A 17,412-nucleotide genomic window follows, 5' to 3' on the forward strand; every position below is an offset into this window, starting at 1 on the left:
GTTAAATCACAAAGGTAGTCCTGGCCTAACAAGTAACAGCTGCTTAGAATGTTATGGGTCAGAGATAAGAAGAAAGCCTTGATTTACCTTTGATTTCTTGCAACAAAGAGGCCAAGGCAGAATACAGCAAGTGGGGACAAGGCTTACATTGGGATATGTGCAGGAGAGACTGGACTGTATAAATGAAAGCCAATCATGTCTGCCTCTGGGACTACACAACAGGCATAGGCAACCTTTGGCACTGCAGATGTTTTGGACTACATCTCCCATGATGCTCTTACAGCCAAAATACTGCCAAAGCATCATGGAAGATGTAGTCCAAAACATCTGCAGTGCCGAAGGTTGCCTTTGCCTCTTGTTTAGTCCCAGAGGCAGACATGCTTAGCTTTCTTTTACACAATCCAGACTCTCCTGCACATAGCCCAAGCTAAGCATTGCTGCAAGAAATTAAAATCCTTCAACAGGAAGTAGACAGCTTATTTCAGGGAAGTTCAGGGCTTTTTTTTTCTGGGGTTAGGAGTGATTTTTGGTAAATAAAGTGACTTTTACAAATATGGCACAGATTACACCAGGCCATCAATGAAGGGAATTTGTTTGAAAAGACAGTGACTATTTAAGGAGCCTGAATGCTGGGACCGCCACGATCTTCTGTACGGGGCCCCGGCTCTGCTGCGGCTCTCCCTGTGCAGGACGTGTGTCTGCTGCAGCATGACACTGCGGCTGACATGCCCCCTCCATGTTTCTCTATGGGAGAGGCGAAGATGCAACGTTCATGAAGCCCCGCTTAGAGCTTAGAGCTGAATGGAGGGGGCGTGTCTGTTGACCTCTTAGTGAGGTTGGCTATACCAGCATTAGCCGTGGCAATGTCTGGTCCTCATACGGGATAAATTTCTGATCACGGTGGGGATAAGTTGTATTATGCTGCAGAACTCCTTTAGGGTGAATTTTTCCTTTTACATTTCAGTTTTACTTACCTTTTGTAATTATTTTACTTTAGAAGTCTGAAACTGAAAGTCATTTTAAACACAGTGAAACTGAAAGTCCCTATGAAATCACATGCAATAAAGATTTGTATAATTTCCTGGTAAGTTAACCCTTTCTGTCTGTACTTAAATGCTACTAATATACTGTATATTTCTTAATTTGGTTATGAATATTTGTCATGTATATACAAATATACTAATTGTTTGCACATTACAATACAGTGATTTGTGTGTACGTAGATCTGGTGATCTAAATGTGGAATTTCAAAAAAGTGAAATTGACTGTAAATGTATAATGTGGTATTAAGTGATACATAATCTCAGTTAGTAAACTTTCAAGCTGTTGAAATCATGGTAGACTTGACTGAAAATATCAAACTGTGGCCTCAGTGTTAAAGAGTACATGTCTAAAATGTCTACCATGTTTTCTAAACGAACTCAGATTAAATTCCCTAACTACTCCTAACACCCCTTCTGCCCTTAAAAAATAAAATACAATTCTGAGCTTTAACCCCTTGAGGACCAGGTCACTTTTCATTTTGCACTCAAGTTTTTTCCTCTTCCCCTTCTAAAAATCATAACGCTTTGAATTTTCCACCTACAGATCCATATGAGGGCTTGCTTTTTGCGCCACTAATTTTACTTAGAAATTAAATCAATCATTTCACCACAAAATCTATGACGAAACAAAACAAAAAATATTTGTGGGGCAGTGCACTTTTCGGTAAAAATTACACCTTTATATTTCTTTTGTAGGTCCGTACAATTAAAATGAAACCCAATTTATATAGGTTTGATTTGTTTTGCCTCTTTTAAAAAATTATAACTTTTTGGATGGAAATTAGCATGTTTAAAATTGTCCTTCTGACCCCTATATCTTTATTTTTCCCACATAGGGGGCTGTATGAGGGCTCATTTTTTGCGCTATGATCTGTTGTTTTGTTTTGTTATCAGTATCATTTATTTTTTATTTTTGGATCACTGTTTATAAAAAAATTTTATGGTATACAAAGTGACCAAAAATAAGCATTTCTGGACTTTGGTATTTTTTTATGTATACACCATTGACCGTGCAGTTAAGTAATGTTACATTTTTATAGTTTTGACATTTATGCACCCAGCGATACCACATATGTTCATTTTTGTTTCCTTTTTTTAAATGGGGAAAAAGGGGTGATTTTAACTTTTATTAGGGAAGGGGTTAAATCACTTTTTTTTATAAACTTTTTTCTTTTAACTTTTTTTTATTTTTTATTTTTTAACAGTTTTTAGATTGCGTACAGATAGCATTGATTAGTGTTTTCTGTGCTTGACTGCTCCAGCGTGCCATGGCTGACTGGAGCATCGAGGCACAGGTCGGGTGGCAAGGAGGCAGGTAAGGGCCCTCCCGCTGTCCTCCCAGCTGGTCTGGGATACTGCGATTGTCCCGATCAGCACTGCTGAGCAGCCGGGAAGTGGTTTTTAACATCTTAGACGCCGCAGTCAACTTTGATCGTGGCGTCTAAGGGGTTAATGCCAGGCATCACCATGATCGGTGATATCCAGCATTGGCCACGGATCCCGAAACAGAACAGAGCCACCTAGTGCCATTTATTCAATCTCATTAAAAACATATAAAGGTTGAGAATTAACAGCATGTAAATAGCAAAGTGTCTTAGAATTACATAAGGAACAATATATTAAAAGTTTAGTTTGGTAACAGGTACTCTTTAACTAATAGTTCACCAGACAAAGCCAGTCATGATGAAGGGATCAACTGACTACCTTTTCTTATTATATAACTATAGGAAAAGGAGGGGTCTCCTTCAGTGAAGTATATATCGTGACAGTAGACATAACAAACTCCTCTATTTTATAATTTTTCTCTCTACTGTTAAACCTGTAAGGGTACATTCACACTGCGGAATCTATCGCAGAATTCCGCGAGCGGAGATTCCATGTGGCAGCGGTCACCGAAATACTTTGGCAGTAGGACCGCGAGGCACTGTGCCATCACCATTGATGGCTACGCAGTGCTTGCGGAAGACCCATTCACGCTGTTGCTAATGTTCACTGCGTGGAATTCCACTCACGGAATTACACGGAAATTACGCAGTGTGAACTTGCCCTAAAAGGCCAAAAAAGACCAATAATCACCCTGTGTAATAGGCTTGACAATCAGCTAAAGAACGAGAAAAAGCTGATCACAGGACTTTGACAGGTTTAATTGTCCATCAGCCGTACATCACACTGTGTAACAGGGCATGTGAGACCTTGATAGAAGTAATATGGCGTGTGTGGACTGAAGTATAAGGGCTGCAAAAACAACCACTGGATCACGTAATAGGCTCTGTAAACAAGAATCGATCTAGAAGGGTAGGAGTCAGGCTGTGTAATAACATCCCTAACTCATTGTACGAACAATGCAAATTACTGCTATATTATTCTAAATCACATCATCATGGAACATTGACCAAAGCGCAGCCCTGGAGCCTTGAGTACTAACAAATTAGGGACATGAAAAAGTATGACAAGACAAGATGGCGATTAGGAGGGAAAGCAAAGATATTGTTATATTAGACTTGGGGTCCAATTAGATGCCCTGATCTTAAGTATTTGAGCTTAAATCTTGTAGATGTGTTTACAGAGCCTTTAAGTGGCTTGAGCTTTGGGTTGGGAGGGCCTGTTCTAAGATCAGCCATCGCCGCACCTCCCTAATACGTGGAGAAGTGTGGCCGATGGCTAATGATTTTTTGACAGGTCAAAATTACCTGATTGCTGGCCTTATTACTCAGGGTGGTATCAGCCTATTCGATCTATAATTGACCCTTGTAATAGGGCAGAGTTCTCTAGCTTATATGTGGTTTAATTAACACTAGGCTGTGTAACTATTAGATCTCCTGCATGTACACATTTAGTTTTTCCACAGATAAGTTGACTTTGTGATCATTTGTTTACTATCATGTCATATATCTGTTTTTTTTTGTTTTTTTGTTTTGTTTTTTTGTTCTATGTTTACAAATTAATGTACATCTTTCCGTATTCATGGTGCAAAGCTCAGACTCAACCCTTGTGTTTGTTACCTCTGTTCTTGAATTGAACCTTTAGGCTGGTTATGCTGCCTCTGCTACAGGGAGCATAATCTAGTGACTGGCACACTTGGGGAGCTTTATCCAAATCTGTGACGAGTGGTGCAGTGGCCTATAGCAACCAATCAGAACACTACTTTAATTTTTGCTGGTTGCTATGGGCAGCTGCACTACTCTTGCTCTACACAGGTTTTTATAAATTTCCTCCACTGTTTTTCAGTGGTCTGTTGCTTGTGCTGACATGTACGGTAGGAGACAGTGTGGGCCTGGCATTACCTGAGATAATCCAGCATGTTCATTAGGTACCACTCCCCCAGCTTATCCACTAATTAACAGACTTCTCCCTATAATTGTGTATGGGAAGAAGTCATAGGTGAGGGAAGCAGCGCCAAATCAATATGCTATCCATTGTTGTTAGCCCCATATGGGTGTTGTTTGCTTCAAAATGTAAGTTTTTGTAAACTTTTGTACATATGAGCACAAGCCAGCCTGTCTGTCACTATATTATGCTGTCCTTTGCGGGGGAAGATTGACCTGCCTGAAAGTACCCTTTAAGGGTACGTTCACACGTACGCAGATTTGGTGCGCAGGATTTTCTGCAGCAGATTTCAATGTAAACTAAATGACTGAGCACAGCTTCTAATCGGCAGTTACAAATCCTGCGCAGGATACTTTTTGTGTGAACGTACCCTAAAGGAGTTATCCAGTTACCAGTAAAGGTATTACCTTTCCTCCTTCCCCGGCACCTCACTTCTGCCTCAGTCTTGTCTCAGAAAGATATCACTTTTGAGACTGGGAATAGGTACACCCTCATGTTTTATTCTTAAAGGGGTAGTTGAGTTTAAGAAAGTATCGCCTATCCAAACGCTTCCCCCTACCCCCTCTGTGGTAATAGCATGAGCTAACGGATGATAGGTGTGCTACTGCTGGGGGGGGGGGGGGGGGGGGGGGCTTTTGGTAGGCAGCAGTTTCCCCACATTAGGAAGGTAGCTGTTTCCCCACATTAGGTAGCATAGTTTCCCCACAATAGGTAGCCTTAGCACAGATTCCCCACCTGGACAGCGCTACTTAAATCTGCCTGCTGGGACTTCCTGGCTGAGGTGCGCACAATAAGTGACAAAACTGCACGCACTGCGCTGGACGTCAGCATCCCTGCGCGGCGCTTGCGATGACATCACTCACCGCGCACACCTCTGCCAGGAAGTCCCCGCAAGCAGATGTAAGTAGCAATTTAGTGACGGGGCAAGACTGGTTGTCCCGTCATATGTGCACTGGTTCCCATGTAGCAGTGTTTGCCGAAGTGTATGAAGTCTTCTGGCATTTAGCCCTGCCTGACCAGCAGGGCTAAATGCCTGAAGAAGTCACCTGTGCAGCGCCCGGACTGCATGTCACGGGCATCGGGCGATATAAGTTCCAGATCCATGATGTGGGCCGCAAAATTTCGTTCCATGAGATGTATGGAGGAATGTGTTGACCCCCGCTCCGTGCTTGAGAAGAGTCGGAGCTCCGTGCAGGAGATTGTACGGGGGAGATGGATCGCAGCGATTGGATACCCCCTCGATCAGACTTTGGATAGGGGATACTTTTTCCCTAAACCGGACTACTCCTTTAAGGCCTACAATAGGCCTTGTTCTTAGAGAGGTTAAAGCTCACAAGTGTAATGTAATGGTACCAAGTATTGGTTGAAAATAAACTTGTAAATATGCTTTGTTAGGTTAGTAATTTATGTTGGGCTTGCTATTTTTTGTTTTTATCCCTTAGCAATATTTTCGGATAGCAGATGAGGCGGATGTCATATTCGTCCAACAAATAGTCACTAAATTTAAAAGTCAATTGGAAGAATTTTATGACCAGACGAAGGAAGAAAAGGTAACTGCTCATTTTCCTGTGTTTCTCAGTCCTTTTTATGCACATGATATGCATTTGAATGATAACTTTTTTTTCCACTCAAATGCAAAAATGCCAGAAAAAACATCAGACGCAGGAAATTGCACTGGCGTTTTTTCAAATGTTATCACTTGTAAAAGTGGCAACATTTTATCCTGTAAAATCAGATGAAAGACCTACCTCTATGGAAAATATCTGAAATCCACGACTAAACTATTGCTTGGTGTTTTCATTACAGCTCCAATTCAATATTTTAGAATGTTAAGAAATTGAAGAGTATACTGCATGTTTACAGAAGCTGCCTTCCCAGGTTGCTTTCAGCTGATAAAAACTTTATGAAGTTTCTTCATGGGTTGACAGGAAGTTAGGCAATGTACAGCTACTATAGACTATAGCTATAGACTATATAGCTACTTCCTATTGCATATGAGCTAGAGAATGAATGTAAAATATAGAATGTCAACAAAATTAAATGTATATAAAATAGAATGTGAAATAAATTGTTTGTTTCTAAAATCTCAGTATCATTTGTTAGTTTGCAATGGTTTAGTTTAAAGTTTACATTTATGTTGATAATTTCCAGAGTAAATAGTGTTTTTTTCTATGGAAACATACAGCCTGCATAGGAGCTGTATAAGACCTTTTTAGCAACATGGTTTGCATAGTTGCTTTATTAGTAATTCAAGATGCATTGGGGCAACTTAAAAAAAAAAGTTTAAAGGAGTTCCATATAAAAGCAAATATACAAACTTCATTTTAATGCTGGGTTCAGTTATGGAGTAGGAGGAGAGAACTTGGGAGCATGTACGGCAACTGTAGGCTCATCAATACAAGAGATAAGGATGAGCCTGCTTAAATTTAAAGTTTCACAAAATCAGGCTTATTCTGCAGCAACTTGCTGACACTTTGTAAGATACATTTGCCATTAATACTTTAAATAACGCTTTTCTGCTCTTCTTCAGGTAGCCTTAGATTTAAATTGCAGTAAAAATCAGGAGGATGGCAAACTGAAAGCTGCAGAGAGTATTGTGCAACAAGCAGGTATAAAATACTATTATTATTTTTTTTATTCCCGATATGTACTATATACAATTCCCAAAGTGTTGTGCTAAACTGTATGCATCGCAAAAATTGTAAAGGGGCATATTTATAAATGTTGCAGCTTGTTAAATAGAATAAGGTCCTTCGTGTTTGTGATGGATATACACCCTTGAATAAATTTGGTGCAAGCTTAATCAAGTTACACATTAGTTTATTGCATCTGTTTTCAGTGATTATTTGTAAATATGGAGAGTGTGGTTTATAACCTGGTTTCCATGATGACATTAAAATTTGTGCTGGAGAATTGTCTACCTGTTGTCCTCAGCTTAAAAAATATAGAAGTATAATATAGGCCTCCGGACAAAAAATAACACAGCAAGCACAATTTTTTTGTGTTTGGACCGCCACACCCATAGACTTGAATTGAAAGGGCATGGCGTTGCATCACTAGGGGGCGTGTCCGACCCCTGCGGCACGCACACAGCGTTCGGAACTAAATGTTCCGAACGCTCGCCAGTGGAGTACCTCTTTAACCTCTTAAGGACCAATGACGTTGTGGAACGTCATGGCACCCTGGGCTTTAAGGACCAATGACGTTCCACAACGTCATGGCGTTTTCCGGTCTCTGCCGCTCGCCGGGCAGAGAACGGAAATGGATGCCTGCTGAAATCCTTCAGCAGGCATCCAGGGCAAACGCCGAGGGGGGCCATGTAGGCCCCCCATGTCGGCGATCACCGCAAATCGCAAGGGAAATCGCCCTTGCGATCTGCGGCGATACCGGGCTGATTGGGTCTCTGGGACCCGACCGCCCGGTAATTTTACATGATCCCGGCTGTCACAGACAGCCAGGACCATGCTAAAGTATAGGAGCGAGGTGGCAAGCCTGCCACCTCCTCCGATCCCCTGCGATCCGTCGGTAAGTTAACCGACCAATCACCGGGGGGGGGGGGGGATTTACTTCCTCCCGCCCTGCCCGGCCCCTTGAAGTCCGGAGAGGACGGGAGGACGCGGCGGGGGAAGGGGGAGTGCTGGGGACCGGCCCCGGTACTTACCTCGTTCCTGAGGACCCGGATCCCGGCGATGAAGACAGCGGCGGCGGCGACAGGTGAGTTGATCTTCAGCCGCGGTCGGGCCCTTTACAGCAATGCACGTCGCCGTAAAGCGACATGCATTGCTGTAATGGGACCCTGTAAACTACAACTCCCAGCATGCCCAGACAGCCCTTGGCGTCTGGGCATGCTGGGAGTTGCAGTTTTTCAACATCTGGAGGTCCACAGTTTTGGGACCACTGTGCCCTTCCAGATGTTGCAAAACTACACATCCTCAGCATGCCCTTACTGTCCAGGCATGCTGGGAGTTGTAGTTCTGTAACATCTGGCCCTTCAGATGTTGCAGAACTACAACTCCCAGCATGCCTGGACAGTTTTGGCATACTGGGAGTTGTAGTTTTGCAACATCTGGAAGGGCACAGATTGGGAACCACTGTATTAGTGGTCTGCAAACTGTAGTCCTCCAGATGTTGCAAAACTACAACTCCAAGCATGCTGGGAGTTGTAGTTCGGCAACATCTGGCTCTAAAGATGTTGCCGAACTACTACTCCCAGCATGCCTGAGAATGTTTGGGAGTTGTGGTTTTGCAACATCTGGAGGCACACTGGTTGGGAAACATTGTCTGTTTCCTAACTCAGTGTTTCCCAACCCGTGTGCCTCCAGCTGTTGCAAAACTATAACTACCAGCATGCACTGATGGACTGTGCATGCTGGGAGTTGTGGTTTTACAGGGTACACTCACATGGGCAGGGGGCTTACAGTGAGCATCAGGCTGCAAGTTTGCGATGCAGCTAATTTTGCGCGGCAGCTCAAACTCACTGTAACCCCCCGCCCGTGTGACTGTACCCTAAAAACACTACACTACACTAACACAAAATAAAATAAAAAGTAAAAAACACTACATATATACATACCCCTACACAGCCCCCCTCCCCTCCCCAATAAAAATGAAAGCGTCTGGTACGCCACGGTTTCCAAAATGGAGCCTCCAGCTGTTGCAAAACAACAACTCCCAGTATTGCCGGACAGCCGTTGACTGTTCAAGCATGCTGGGAGTTTTGCAACAGCTGGAGGCACCCTGTTTGGGAATCACTGGCGTAGAATACCCCTATGCAAATCCCTAATTCAGGCCTCAAATGCACATGGCGCTCTCACTTTGGAGCCCTGTCGTATTTCAAGGCAACAGTTTTGGGACACATATGGGGTATCGCCGTACTCGGGAGAAATTGCCTAACAAATTTTGGGGGGCTTTTTCTCCTTTCACCCCTTATGAAAAGGTGAAGTTGGGGGTCTACACCAGCATGTTAGTGTAAAAAGAAAATTTTTTTTACACTAACATGCTGGTGTTGCCCCATACTTTTCATTTTGACAAGAGGTAAAAGGGAAAAACGCCCCCCAAAATTTGTAATGCAATTTTTCTCGACTACGGAGATACCACATAAGTGGGCGCAAAGTGCTCTGGGGGAACAACAAGGCCCAGAAGGGAGAGTGCATCATGTACATTTGAGGTGATTTGCACAGGGGTGGCTGATTGTTATAGCGGTTTTGACAAACGCAAAAAAAACAAAACCCCACATGTGACCCCATTTTGGAAACTACACCCCTCACGGAATGTAATGAGGGGTGCAGTGAGAATTTACACCCCACAGGTGTCTGACGGATCTTTGGAACAGTGGGCTGTGCAAATTAAAAATTTTGTACAGCCCACTGTTCCAAAGATCTGAGAGACACCAGTGGGGGGTAAATGCGCACTGTACCCCTTGTTACGTTCCTCAAGGGGTCTCGTTTCCAAAATGGTATGCCATGTGGGGGTTATTTTGCTGTCCTGGCACCATAGGGGCTTCCTAAATGCGACATGCCCCCCAAACAAAATTTGCTCTCAAAAAGCCAAATATGACTCCTTCTCTTCTGAGCATTGTAGTTCGGCCATAGTGCGCTTCAGGTCAACTTATGGGGTACCTCCATACTCAGAAGAGATGGGGTTACAAATATTGGGGGGTATTTTCTGCTTTTAACTCTTGCAAAAATGTGAAATTTGGGGGGGAAACACACATTTTAGTGAAAATTATATATATTTTTTTACTTATGCAAAAGTCGTGAAACCCCTGTGGGGTATTAAGGCTCACTTTATTCCTTGTTACGTTCCTCAAGGGGTCTAGTTTCCAAAATGGTATGCCATGTGGGTATTTTTTCCTGTTCTGGCACCATAGGGGCTTCCTAAATGCAACATGCCCCCCAAAAACCATTTCAGAAAAACGTACTCTCCAAAATCCCCTCGTCGCTCCTTCGCTTCTGAGCCCTCTACTGCGCCCGCCGAACAATTTACATAGACATATGATCTATGTGCTTACTCGAGAGAAATTGGGCTACAAATATAAGTATATATTTTCTCCTTTTACCCCTTGTAAAAATTCAAAAATTGGGTCTACAAGAACATGCAAGTGTAAAAAATGAAGATTGTGAATTTTCTCCTTCACTTTGCTGCTATTCCTGTGAAACACCTAAAGGGTTAAAACGCTGACTGAATGTCATTTTGAATACTTTGGGGGGTGCAGTTTTTATAATGGGGTCATTTATGGGGTATTTCTAAGATGAAGACCCTTCAAATCCACTTCAAACCTGAACTGGTCCCTGAAAAATTGTGATTTTGGAAATTTTGTGAAAAATTGGAAAATTGCTGCTGAACTTTGAAGCCCTCTGGTGTCTTCCAAAAGTAAAAACTCGTAAATTTTATGATGCAAACATAAAGTGGAATATCCATTTTCCTTACAAGCAGAGAGCTTCAAAGTTAGAAAAAAGCTAAATTTTCAATTTTTTCATCAAATTTTGGAATTTTTCACTAAGAAACGATGCAAGTATCGACAACATTTTACCAATAACATAAAGTAGAATATGTCACGAAAAAACAATCTCTGAATCAGAATGATAGGTAAAAGCGTCTTAGAGTTATTAATGCTTAAAGGGACAGTGGCCAGATCTTCAAAAAACGCTCTGGTCCTAAGGTGTCAAATGGCCTGGTCCTTAAGGGGTTAAAGTCAGTGGGATCTGTTGAGCTCTGTTTGTGTCCTTTATACAGCAGACTAGCTAGCTTTTTCTTCTGCTGCTTAGGCCCCAAACACAGCCTCTGATGCAGGTGTGATCATAGTCTAAGGTGAATGCTCACTTAATTGGCTTCAACCAGCCTCATCTGCTACAACTACCTGTTGGGGAAAGAGAACACTGATAATAGGGTAGAATAATAATAATTTTCTTGTGCACTCAACTTAAAGGGGTACTCCGGCGCTAAGACATCTTTTCCCCAAAGGATAGGGGATAAGATGCCTGATTGCGGGGGTCCTGCTCTTTCACGCAGCACCCCGTCACCATCAGCCCGCCCCCGGAGCATGTTCATCTTGGCGCACATTAGAGATATGAGGATAAACATGACTAACCCCTATCATGCCAACATCATCCTGATATTCCACTAGAGGGTTCATTTTAGGTGATTGAGGTGTTACTAAGGAACATCTTTGGGCAATATATAGACAAACATTTATGGCAAAAAGAGACCCAATGGATGTATAGTTTGAAGATATTGCATCCCAACAGCCTCAAGGATTCTCTGTCCTTTGTACATTAACACTGAGAAGTTATTTTTGTTTCTTTCCTGGGAATATCTCAGACCCTCTAGGCTTCTTCGTAGCCCACGTAAGTAGAGATGATCTCATTTCCCTGGATGTATTTTGATGTGCATTGTCTACATTGCTAGTCATATGTTTCCAACTTACATCTATACTAAATATATATATGGACAGGCCCGGACTGGGACCAAAAAGGCCAGAGCATTTTAGACTAAGTAGCCCCTTTTGTAAGTGGAAGTCCAACTGCTGGGACCTCCACTGATCACCTCGGTTCAAGTGGCTACCCAGCTGTTGCAAAGTGAAGCTTTTTTTCACTTTGGTTTTGCTTTCCTGGAACCTATTTATCATACTGGTGCCTGGAGGTTGAAAATTTGGCGCTCCCACATAGCCAGTTCCCTGACATTTCGCTGGTACCTCAGCTATATGAAAGGACTGATGGCTAAGGTCCCTTGATAAGGCTGGGGTATCAGTGAAAACCAGGGAACTGGCTACGTGCGAGTTTTAACAGCAGCTCCTTCAGTCAGCTCATTGTCACAAGATATATAGTTAGCTCTTTGAACGGAAGTACAAGCGCGCTTTCTTTATGAGCTAATCATACTTTTCATACTACATTCAGTTTTCTGATTTTAGATATTTTCAGGGACGGACTGACAACACTCGGGGGGGGGGGGGGGGGGGTAGGGGGACCATAAAAGGCAAGGGCCCCTGCTAGGCTCTGCAGCTCGTCAATATTCTGCCACGTCCCTATTCCACCCAAATCCCACACACAGTAAACTAAAATTGATATACACAATTAGTACAATTAAACCTCAACACAGGGCCCTTGTGCAGAGGTAATAAGTGTTAAATAAAATATAATATAATAAAACATGTATCATAACATATTACACACACCGATATATAGCACCACTATGAGGTATCAAGAGTAATAGATCTTTTGATGCTCCGGCATCTGATGGATATATAGTTACCAGCCTGTTGGTGACCCAGCAGATGTTAACACACGTGGACAAATGATGAGGTCCGCAACTGCATTAGATGGTATGGGACGCTGGCATGCGTCACCACGGCTGGTCTGCCTGCCACAGACCCAGTTGTAGTGAATGCGGCTTGCAGGATATCTGCTGATAGATGGTGGTATACAGCATTTGGGTGCAGACCTCGTGGTGTCCTATGGCGTGTGACGTCACGGGGAATTGGCAACAATGCCTGGATGTTGGAGCTGGATACAGGACGACTGGTTGATGCAGAGCTGTGGTTGCAGCCCAAATAACTGTCTCGGAATCCTCAAGTTGGTGCGTGCTGTGTGAATATCGGGGTTATTAAAATACCTAGATGCGTTTCAGGGCACCAGTTTGTCAAAACGGCCCTTCAGTAGGCATATGTGATTTCTGAAGCTGCAAATCCTTAATATAATTATGAGGTCACAATCCAATTAATAAGGTAAAGGTGATACTTTGAAAACAGACGAAACCTGAAATGGATCACTAAAGCTGTTAAAAACATATAAATCCCGACCTGGAATCAATATAAGGCTGGGTTCCCACTATGTTTCCCCCCATACAGGAGCGCATACGGCAGGGGAGAGCTAAAAACTTTCGCTACCGTATGCCTTTCTATGCGCTCTATGTAATTAATTTCAATGAGCTGACCGCAGTGAAACGTTCGGTCCGGTCGGCTCATTTTTGCCCTGTATGCGCTTTTACAAACAGATCTAAAACAGTGGTCGACCACGGTTTTAGGTGCGGGGAAAAAGCGCATAAGAGGCAAAAATGAGCCGACTGAACGTTTCACTGCGGTCGGCTCCCTGAAACGAGTCTGGTCACTATTTTATGTGTCTCCCCCAACCGGCACATTAGTTTCTCTGTCAGGTCTGTTAGTTATCATTTTATATTAAGTCCAGTAGGGCATGTTCTCTGGTTGGGTCCTGCACCAGTTAGGACAGAGAATTATCTTTAGCTATAGGCACAAACAGATTTTCCTGTAAGATCCACAGATCTTAGTTTCCCATTTTATTTTCGGGTAGTTAGAGTTACAGTATAATAGCAACCTTATTGTTTGTTGCTTTATATATACTGTATTTATCGGCGTATACGCTGATAAACTTTTTGGCCCTGCAAAAACTGCTGCGGTTCAATGATTTAAAGTAGCTACTTTAAATCATGTAACTACAGTGGCTTCTGCTGGACCAGAGTAATGATGACGTCCGATTCACACGTCCCCATCCCCGGTTTTCATAATTACCTGTGGGTGCGCTCCTATTGTTTGACACTAAAGTACTGTAATGATAAATCTTGAGTCACTCAAGGGACCTGGATGTATCTCTACATTTTCGATCCCCTCGTTCAAACCATGGGGGTAGAGAGTGTCCATCTTATAAATCCAAAAGGATTCACGTCTTCTCAGGCTCTCAAAACGATCTTGAGCATCTTCGGGTATTTGTTCTAGGGCTGTAACTGTGAAGGCACTGTTATGATTTTCCATCACGTAACGTGACAGGCTGTGTTTTGCAAACCTATGGAGTACATTATAGCGTTGATTATTCATTTTAGTTTTTAACTGTTGGGCTGTTCTCCCAATATATTGCAGTTTGCAGTCGCATTCTATAAGATAAATTACATATGTAGATGTACAGTCCAATCTTGTTTTAACAATTGTATTTTTTATGCCAAAAGATTATGCTACCTGTACAACATACATAGTGAACATGCCCACCAAATTCAAAATATATGATAGAATGACATAGGAAACCACAAACAAAACTTATTATTATATATTTTCTGTTGCTCTTTTATATTATAGGAGAATTACGAAGCTAATAATATTTGTATCCAAATCACAGCGGTGATGGACTTGCAAGAAAAAGAATCATTGATTTCTTACACTACTTAATTAATTTTTTGATCCTCATGAATATTAATGGACCATTTAATTTTTTTGCATTTAATTTTTGTATGTAATTTTTTTTTGTCACAACTATTAAGTTATAACTTCTAGGGATGTCCTGGTATCACTGACGCTCATAATTAAAATATGCCCCCATATAAGTCTTCTAAAATCAGTTTTATTCCCTTCTCTTCTCAATCGGGTCCGGGCCATCATGGCTTTTTCTTCCAGCAACAATTCTTCACCGTTAAACCTGCAAAACAAACCTATTAGGCTCCTCACTTTTCAAGCATCAGCCTCCAGATTCCCCTTTTACAAGTGAGGAGGAATACAGGTGTACAGGGGTAACAGAGGGGTGCAGAAAGGTGTACATGGGTGACAGGTGTGTAGAGGAGTGTACGTGGGTGACAGAGGGGTGTACATGGGTAACTTAAGGGTGTTGGGGGTGACAAGGGGTGTACATGGGTGACAGATGGGTGTTGGGGGTGTAGAAGAGTATACATGGATGTACATGGGTGGTAGAGGGGTGTATATGGGTGACAGGGAGGCATAGGGGGGAAAGAGGGGTGGACAGGAGGAGTGACAAGGTGGAGAGGGGTGACAGAGGGGTAAATAGTGGGGGTTGGAAATTGGTGATAGGGAGTAGATTGGGGGGGTGGGCAGAGGGGTGGTGAACATGGATGACAGGAAAGTGGAAAAGGGGGTGACAAAGGGAGTGGACAGGGATGACAGAGGGTGCCTTACCTTAATTAAGATGAGCTGAGCCGTCCTTCTGTGGTGGTGGGGGGGGGGGAGGGTTTAGAATCGGTGGGCCAAGAAGAATCCGGGAGGCCTTCCCTACACAGGCCAGGGCGGGAGATTAAAAGAAAAAAAATTCTGCTGGAGCTCGCTTAGCCCCTGGCAGTTCTCAATGGAACCCCTGGGGAATCACTGCCCCAGTAGGTAGGGAGTTCTCCCCAATTAGGTTGAAACCACCAGAAGGTAGGAGATAATTCCCTATTGGGTAGAAATCTCCAGTAGGTAAGTGGGGAATTCCCCTATTAGATATAGGTCCCCACTAGGTAGGGAACCCTCCCCTTTTAAGTAGGAGTACACAGTAGTTAGGTAGGCAGACAACCTCCTATTAGGTAGATTCCCCATTAAGTAATTTCCTCCAATAAGTCCCCTCCAGAAGAAAATAATAAAAATCCCACTCACCCTCCCTCCGTTCCTGTGCTGAGACCTCTACGTCCTTTACTCTGTTAGTATAGTGCAGGACCGTCACTTGCAAGTCGGAGTGGTGCAGCACGATTAAATTCTGTTTTATCGTGTGGCGGGTCTTGTGCCACTCCTGATAACAGAGCGAACGATAAAGACGCCTTTAAAGGAGTACTCTGGTGGAAAACTTTTTTTTAATTTAAATCAACTGGTGCCAGAAAGTTAAACAGATTTGTAAATTACTTATATTAAAAATCTTAATCCTTCTAGTACTTATTAGCGGCTGTATACTACAGAGGAAATTCTTTTCTTTTTGGATTTCCGTTCTGTCTGTCCACAGTGCTCTCTTCTGACATCTCTGTCCATGTTAGGAACTGTCCAGAGTAGGATCAGATCCCCATAGAAAACATATATGCTGCTCTGGACAGTTCCTAAAATGGACAGAGGTTACAGCAGAGAACACTGTGGACAGACAGGAAAGAAAGCCAAAAAGAAAATAATTCCTCTGTAGTATACAGCATCTGATAAGTACTGGAAGGATTAAGATTTTTTTTTATAGAAGTAATTTACAAATCTGTTTAACTTTCTGGCACCAGTTTATTTAAAAAAAAAAAAAAAAAAAAAAAAAAAAGGTTTTCCCCTGGAGTACCCCTTTAACGTGGGAACGTAGGAAAAGTGAGAGGGATTTTTTTTTGTTGTTGTCTGCTGGTATCAGGATGAGTATTGTGGGACATTTGCACGAGTACAAGAACTTGTGCAAATGTATGGCACCAATACCAGTATCAGTACCGGGACATACCTAATAACTATCATTTATTATTATTCTGTTTTCTCTTATTATATTGAAATAAGGGTAGTATTTGGCTGGTTACCTGAGGACTTACATGTGCAGCAAATGTTTGAGGTTTATTGCTTATACAAATATCAGCATTTTAAAAGGCAGCTTCTGACAAAAATACATAATGTATAATTGTGTTGTCTATTTAGCTTTAGATAGTATTGTTACACTGAAAGATTTGTTTGAAATGTTTCCTTAGTGTTGTAAAATAAAGCAGTGTTCACGTAGATTGATTCTTCCTTTTTCTTTTCTTTAAATATGAATAGTAGCATATCTGCCAACCAAACAATACATGTGGATGTACTTGGTAAAATGTTTTTCTTATAATTTTTTTCACTTTTACTTGGCTACCTACTTAAAATAGGCATAAATAATTAATAGTACAAGCAAATTTAAGAAAGTTTGATCTATTTTTTCGAAAGAAAATACAACTTTCCCCTCTTACTAGCAGCCCACACACAACCTACTTTTAAAGAACCGCTTAAAGGGGTACTCCACTGCTCAGCGTTCCAAACGCTTGAGCCGGCGCCATGAGTTTGTGATGTCATAGCCCTGCCCCCTCATTACGTCATGCTCCGACCCCTCATCGCAAGTCTATGGGAGGGGGCATGACCTAAGAGTGCATCAAGCAATCGCAGCAAAGAAAAAAAAGTTATATATAAATATATACAACAATAAAAGATATCACTGAGTTAACCATCACTGGGCATGTGATGCATTTAATAAGAAGATGACATTTGTTATTATCCAAAATTGATATCCCATCTTTTCATTCTTATTTTTACTTTTGAAAATCACAACAATTATGGATAACGTATTTCCCAGTGTTGATGCTTTTTTGC

The 17,412-nt window shown here is 42.2% G+C and overlaps 1 protein-coding gene across 6 annotated transcripts in view; it reads left to right on the forward strand.

Annotated features, from left to right (window-relative positions):
• The window catches only part of LOC130273680 (serine-rich adhesin for platelets-like), a 222,744-nt gene that overhangs the window by 141,246 nt on the left and 64,086 nt on the right, over positions 1–17,412 (forward strand). For all 6 annotated transcript variants that reach the window (XM_056520883.1, XM_056520880.1, XM_056520882.1 and 3 more), the window contains 3 exons: positions 998–1,084; positions 5,813–5,920; positions 6,901–6,979. In XM_056520883.1, coding sequence (XP_056376858.1) covers positions 998–1,084; positions 5,813–5,920; positions 6,901–6,979 — 274 coding nt within the window. The remainder of the gene's footprint in view (positions 1–997; positions 1,085–5,812; positions 5,921–6,900; positions 6,980–17,412) is intronic.

The sequence above is a fragment of the Hyla sarda genome, chromosome 5 (assembly GCF_029499605.1).
Source record: "Hyla sarda isolate aHylSar1 chromosome 5, aHylSar1.hap1, whole genome shotgun sequence".
In the NCBI taxonomy this organism is placed as follows: domain Eukaryota; kingdom Metazoa; phylum Chordata; class Amphibia; order Anura; family Hylidae; genus Hyla; species Hyla sarda.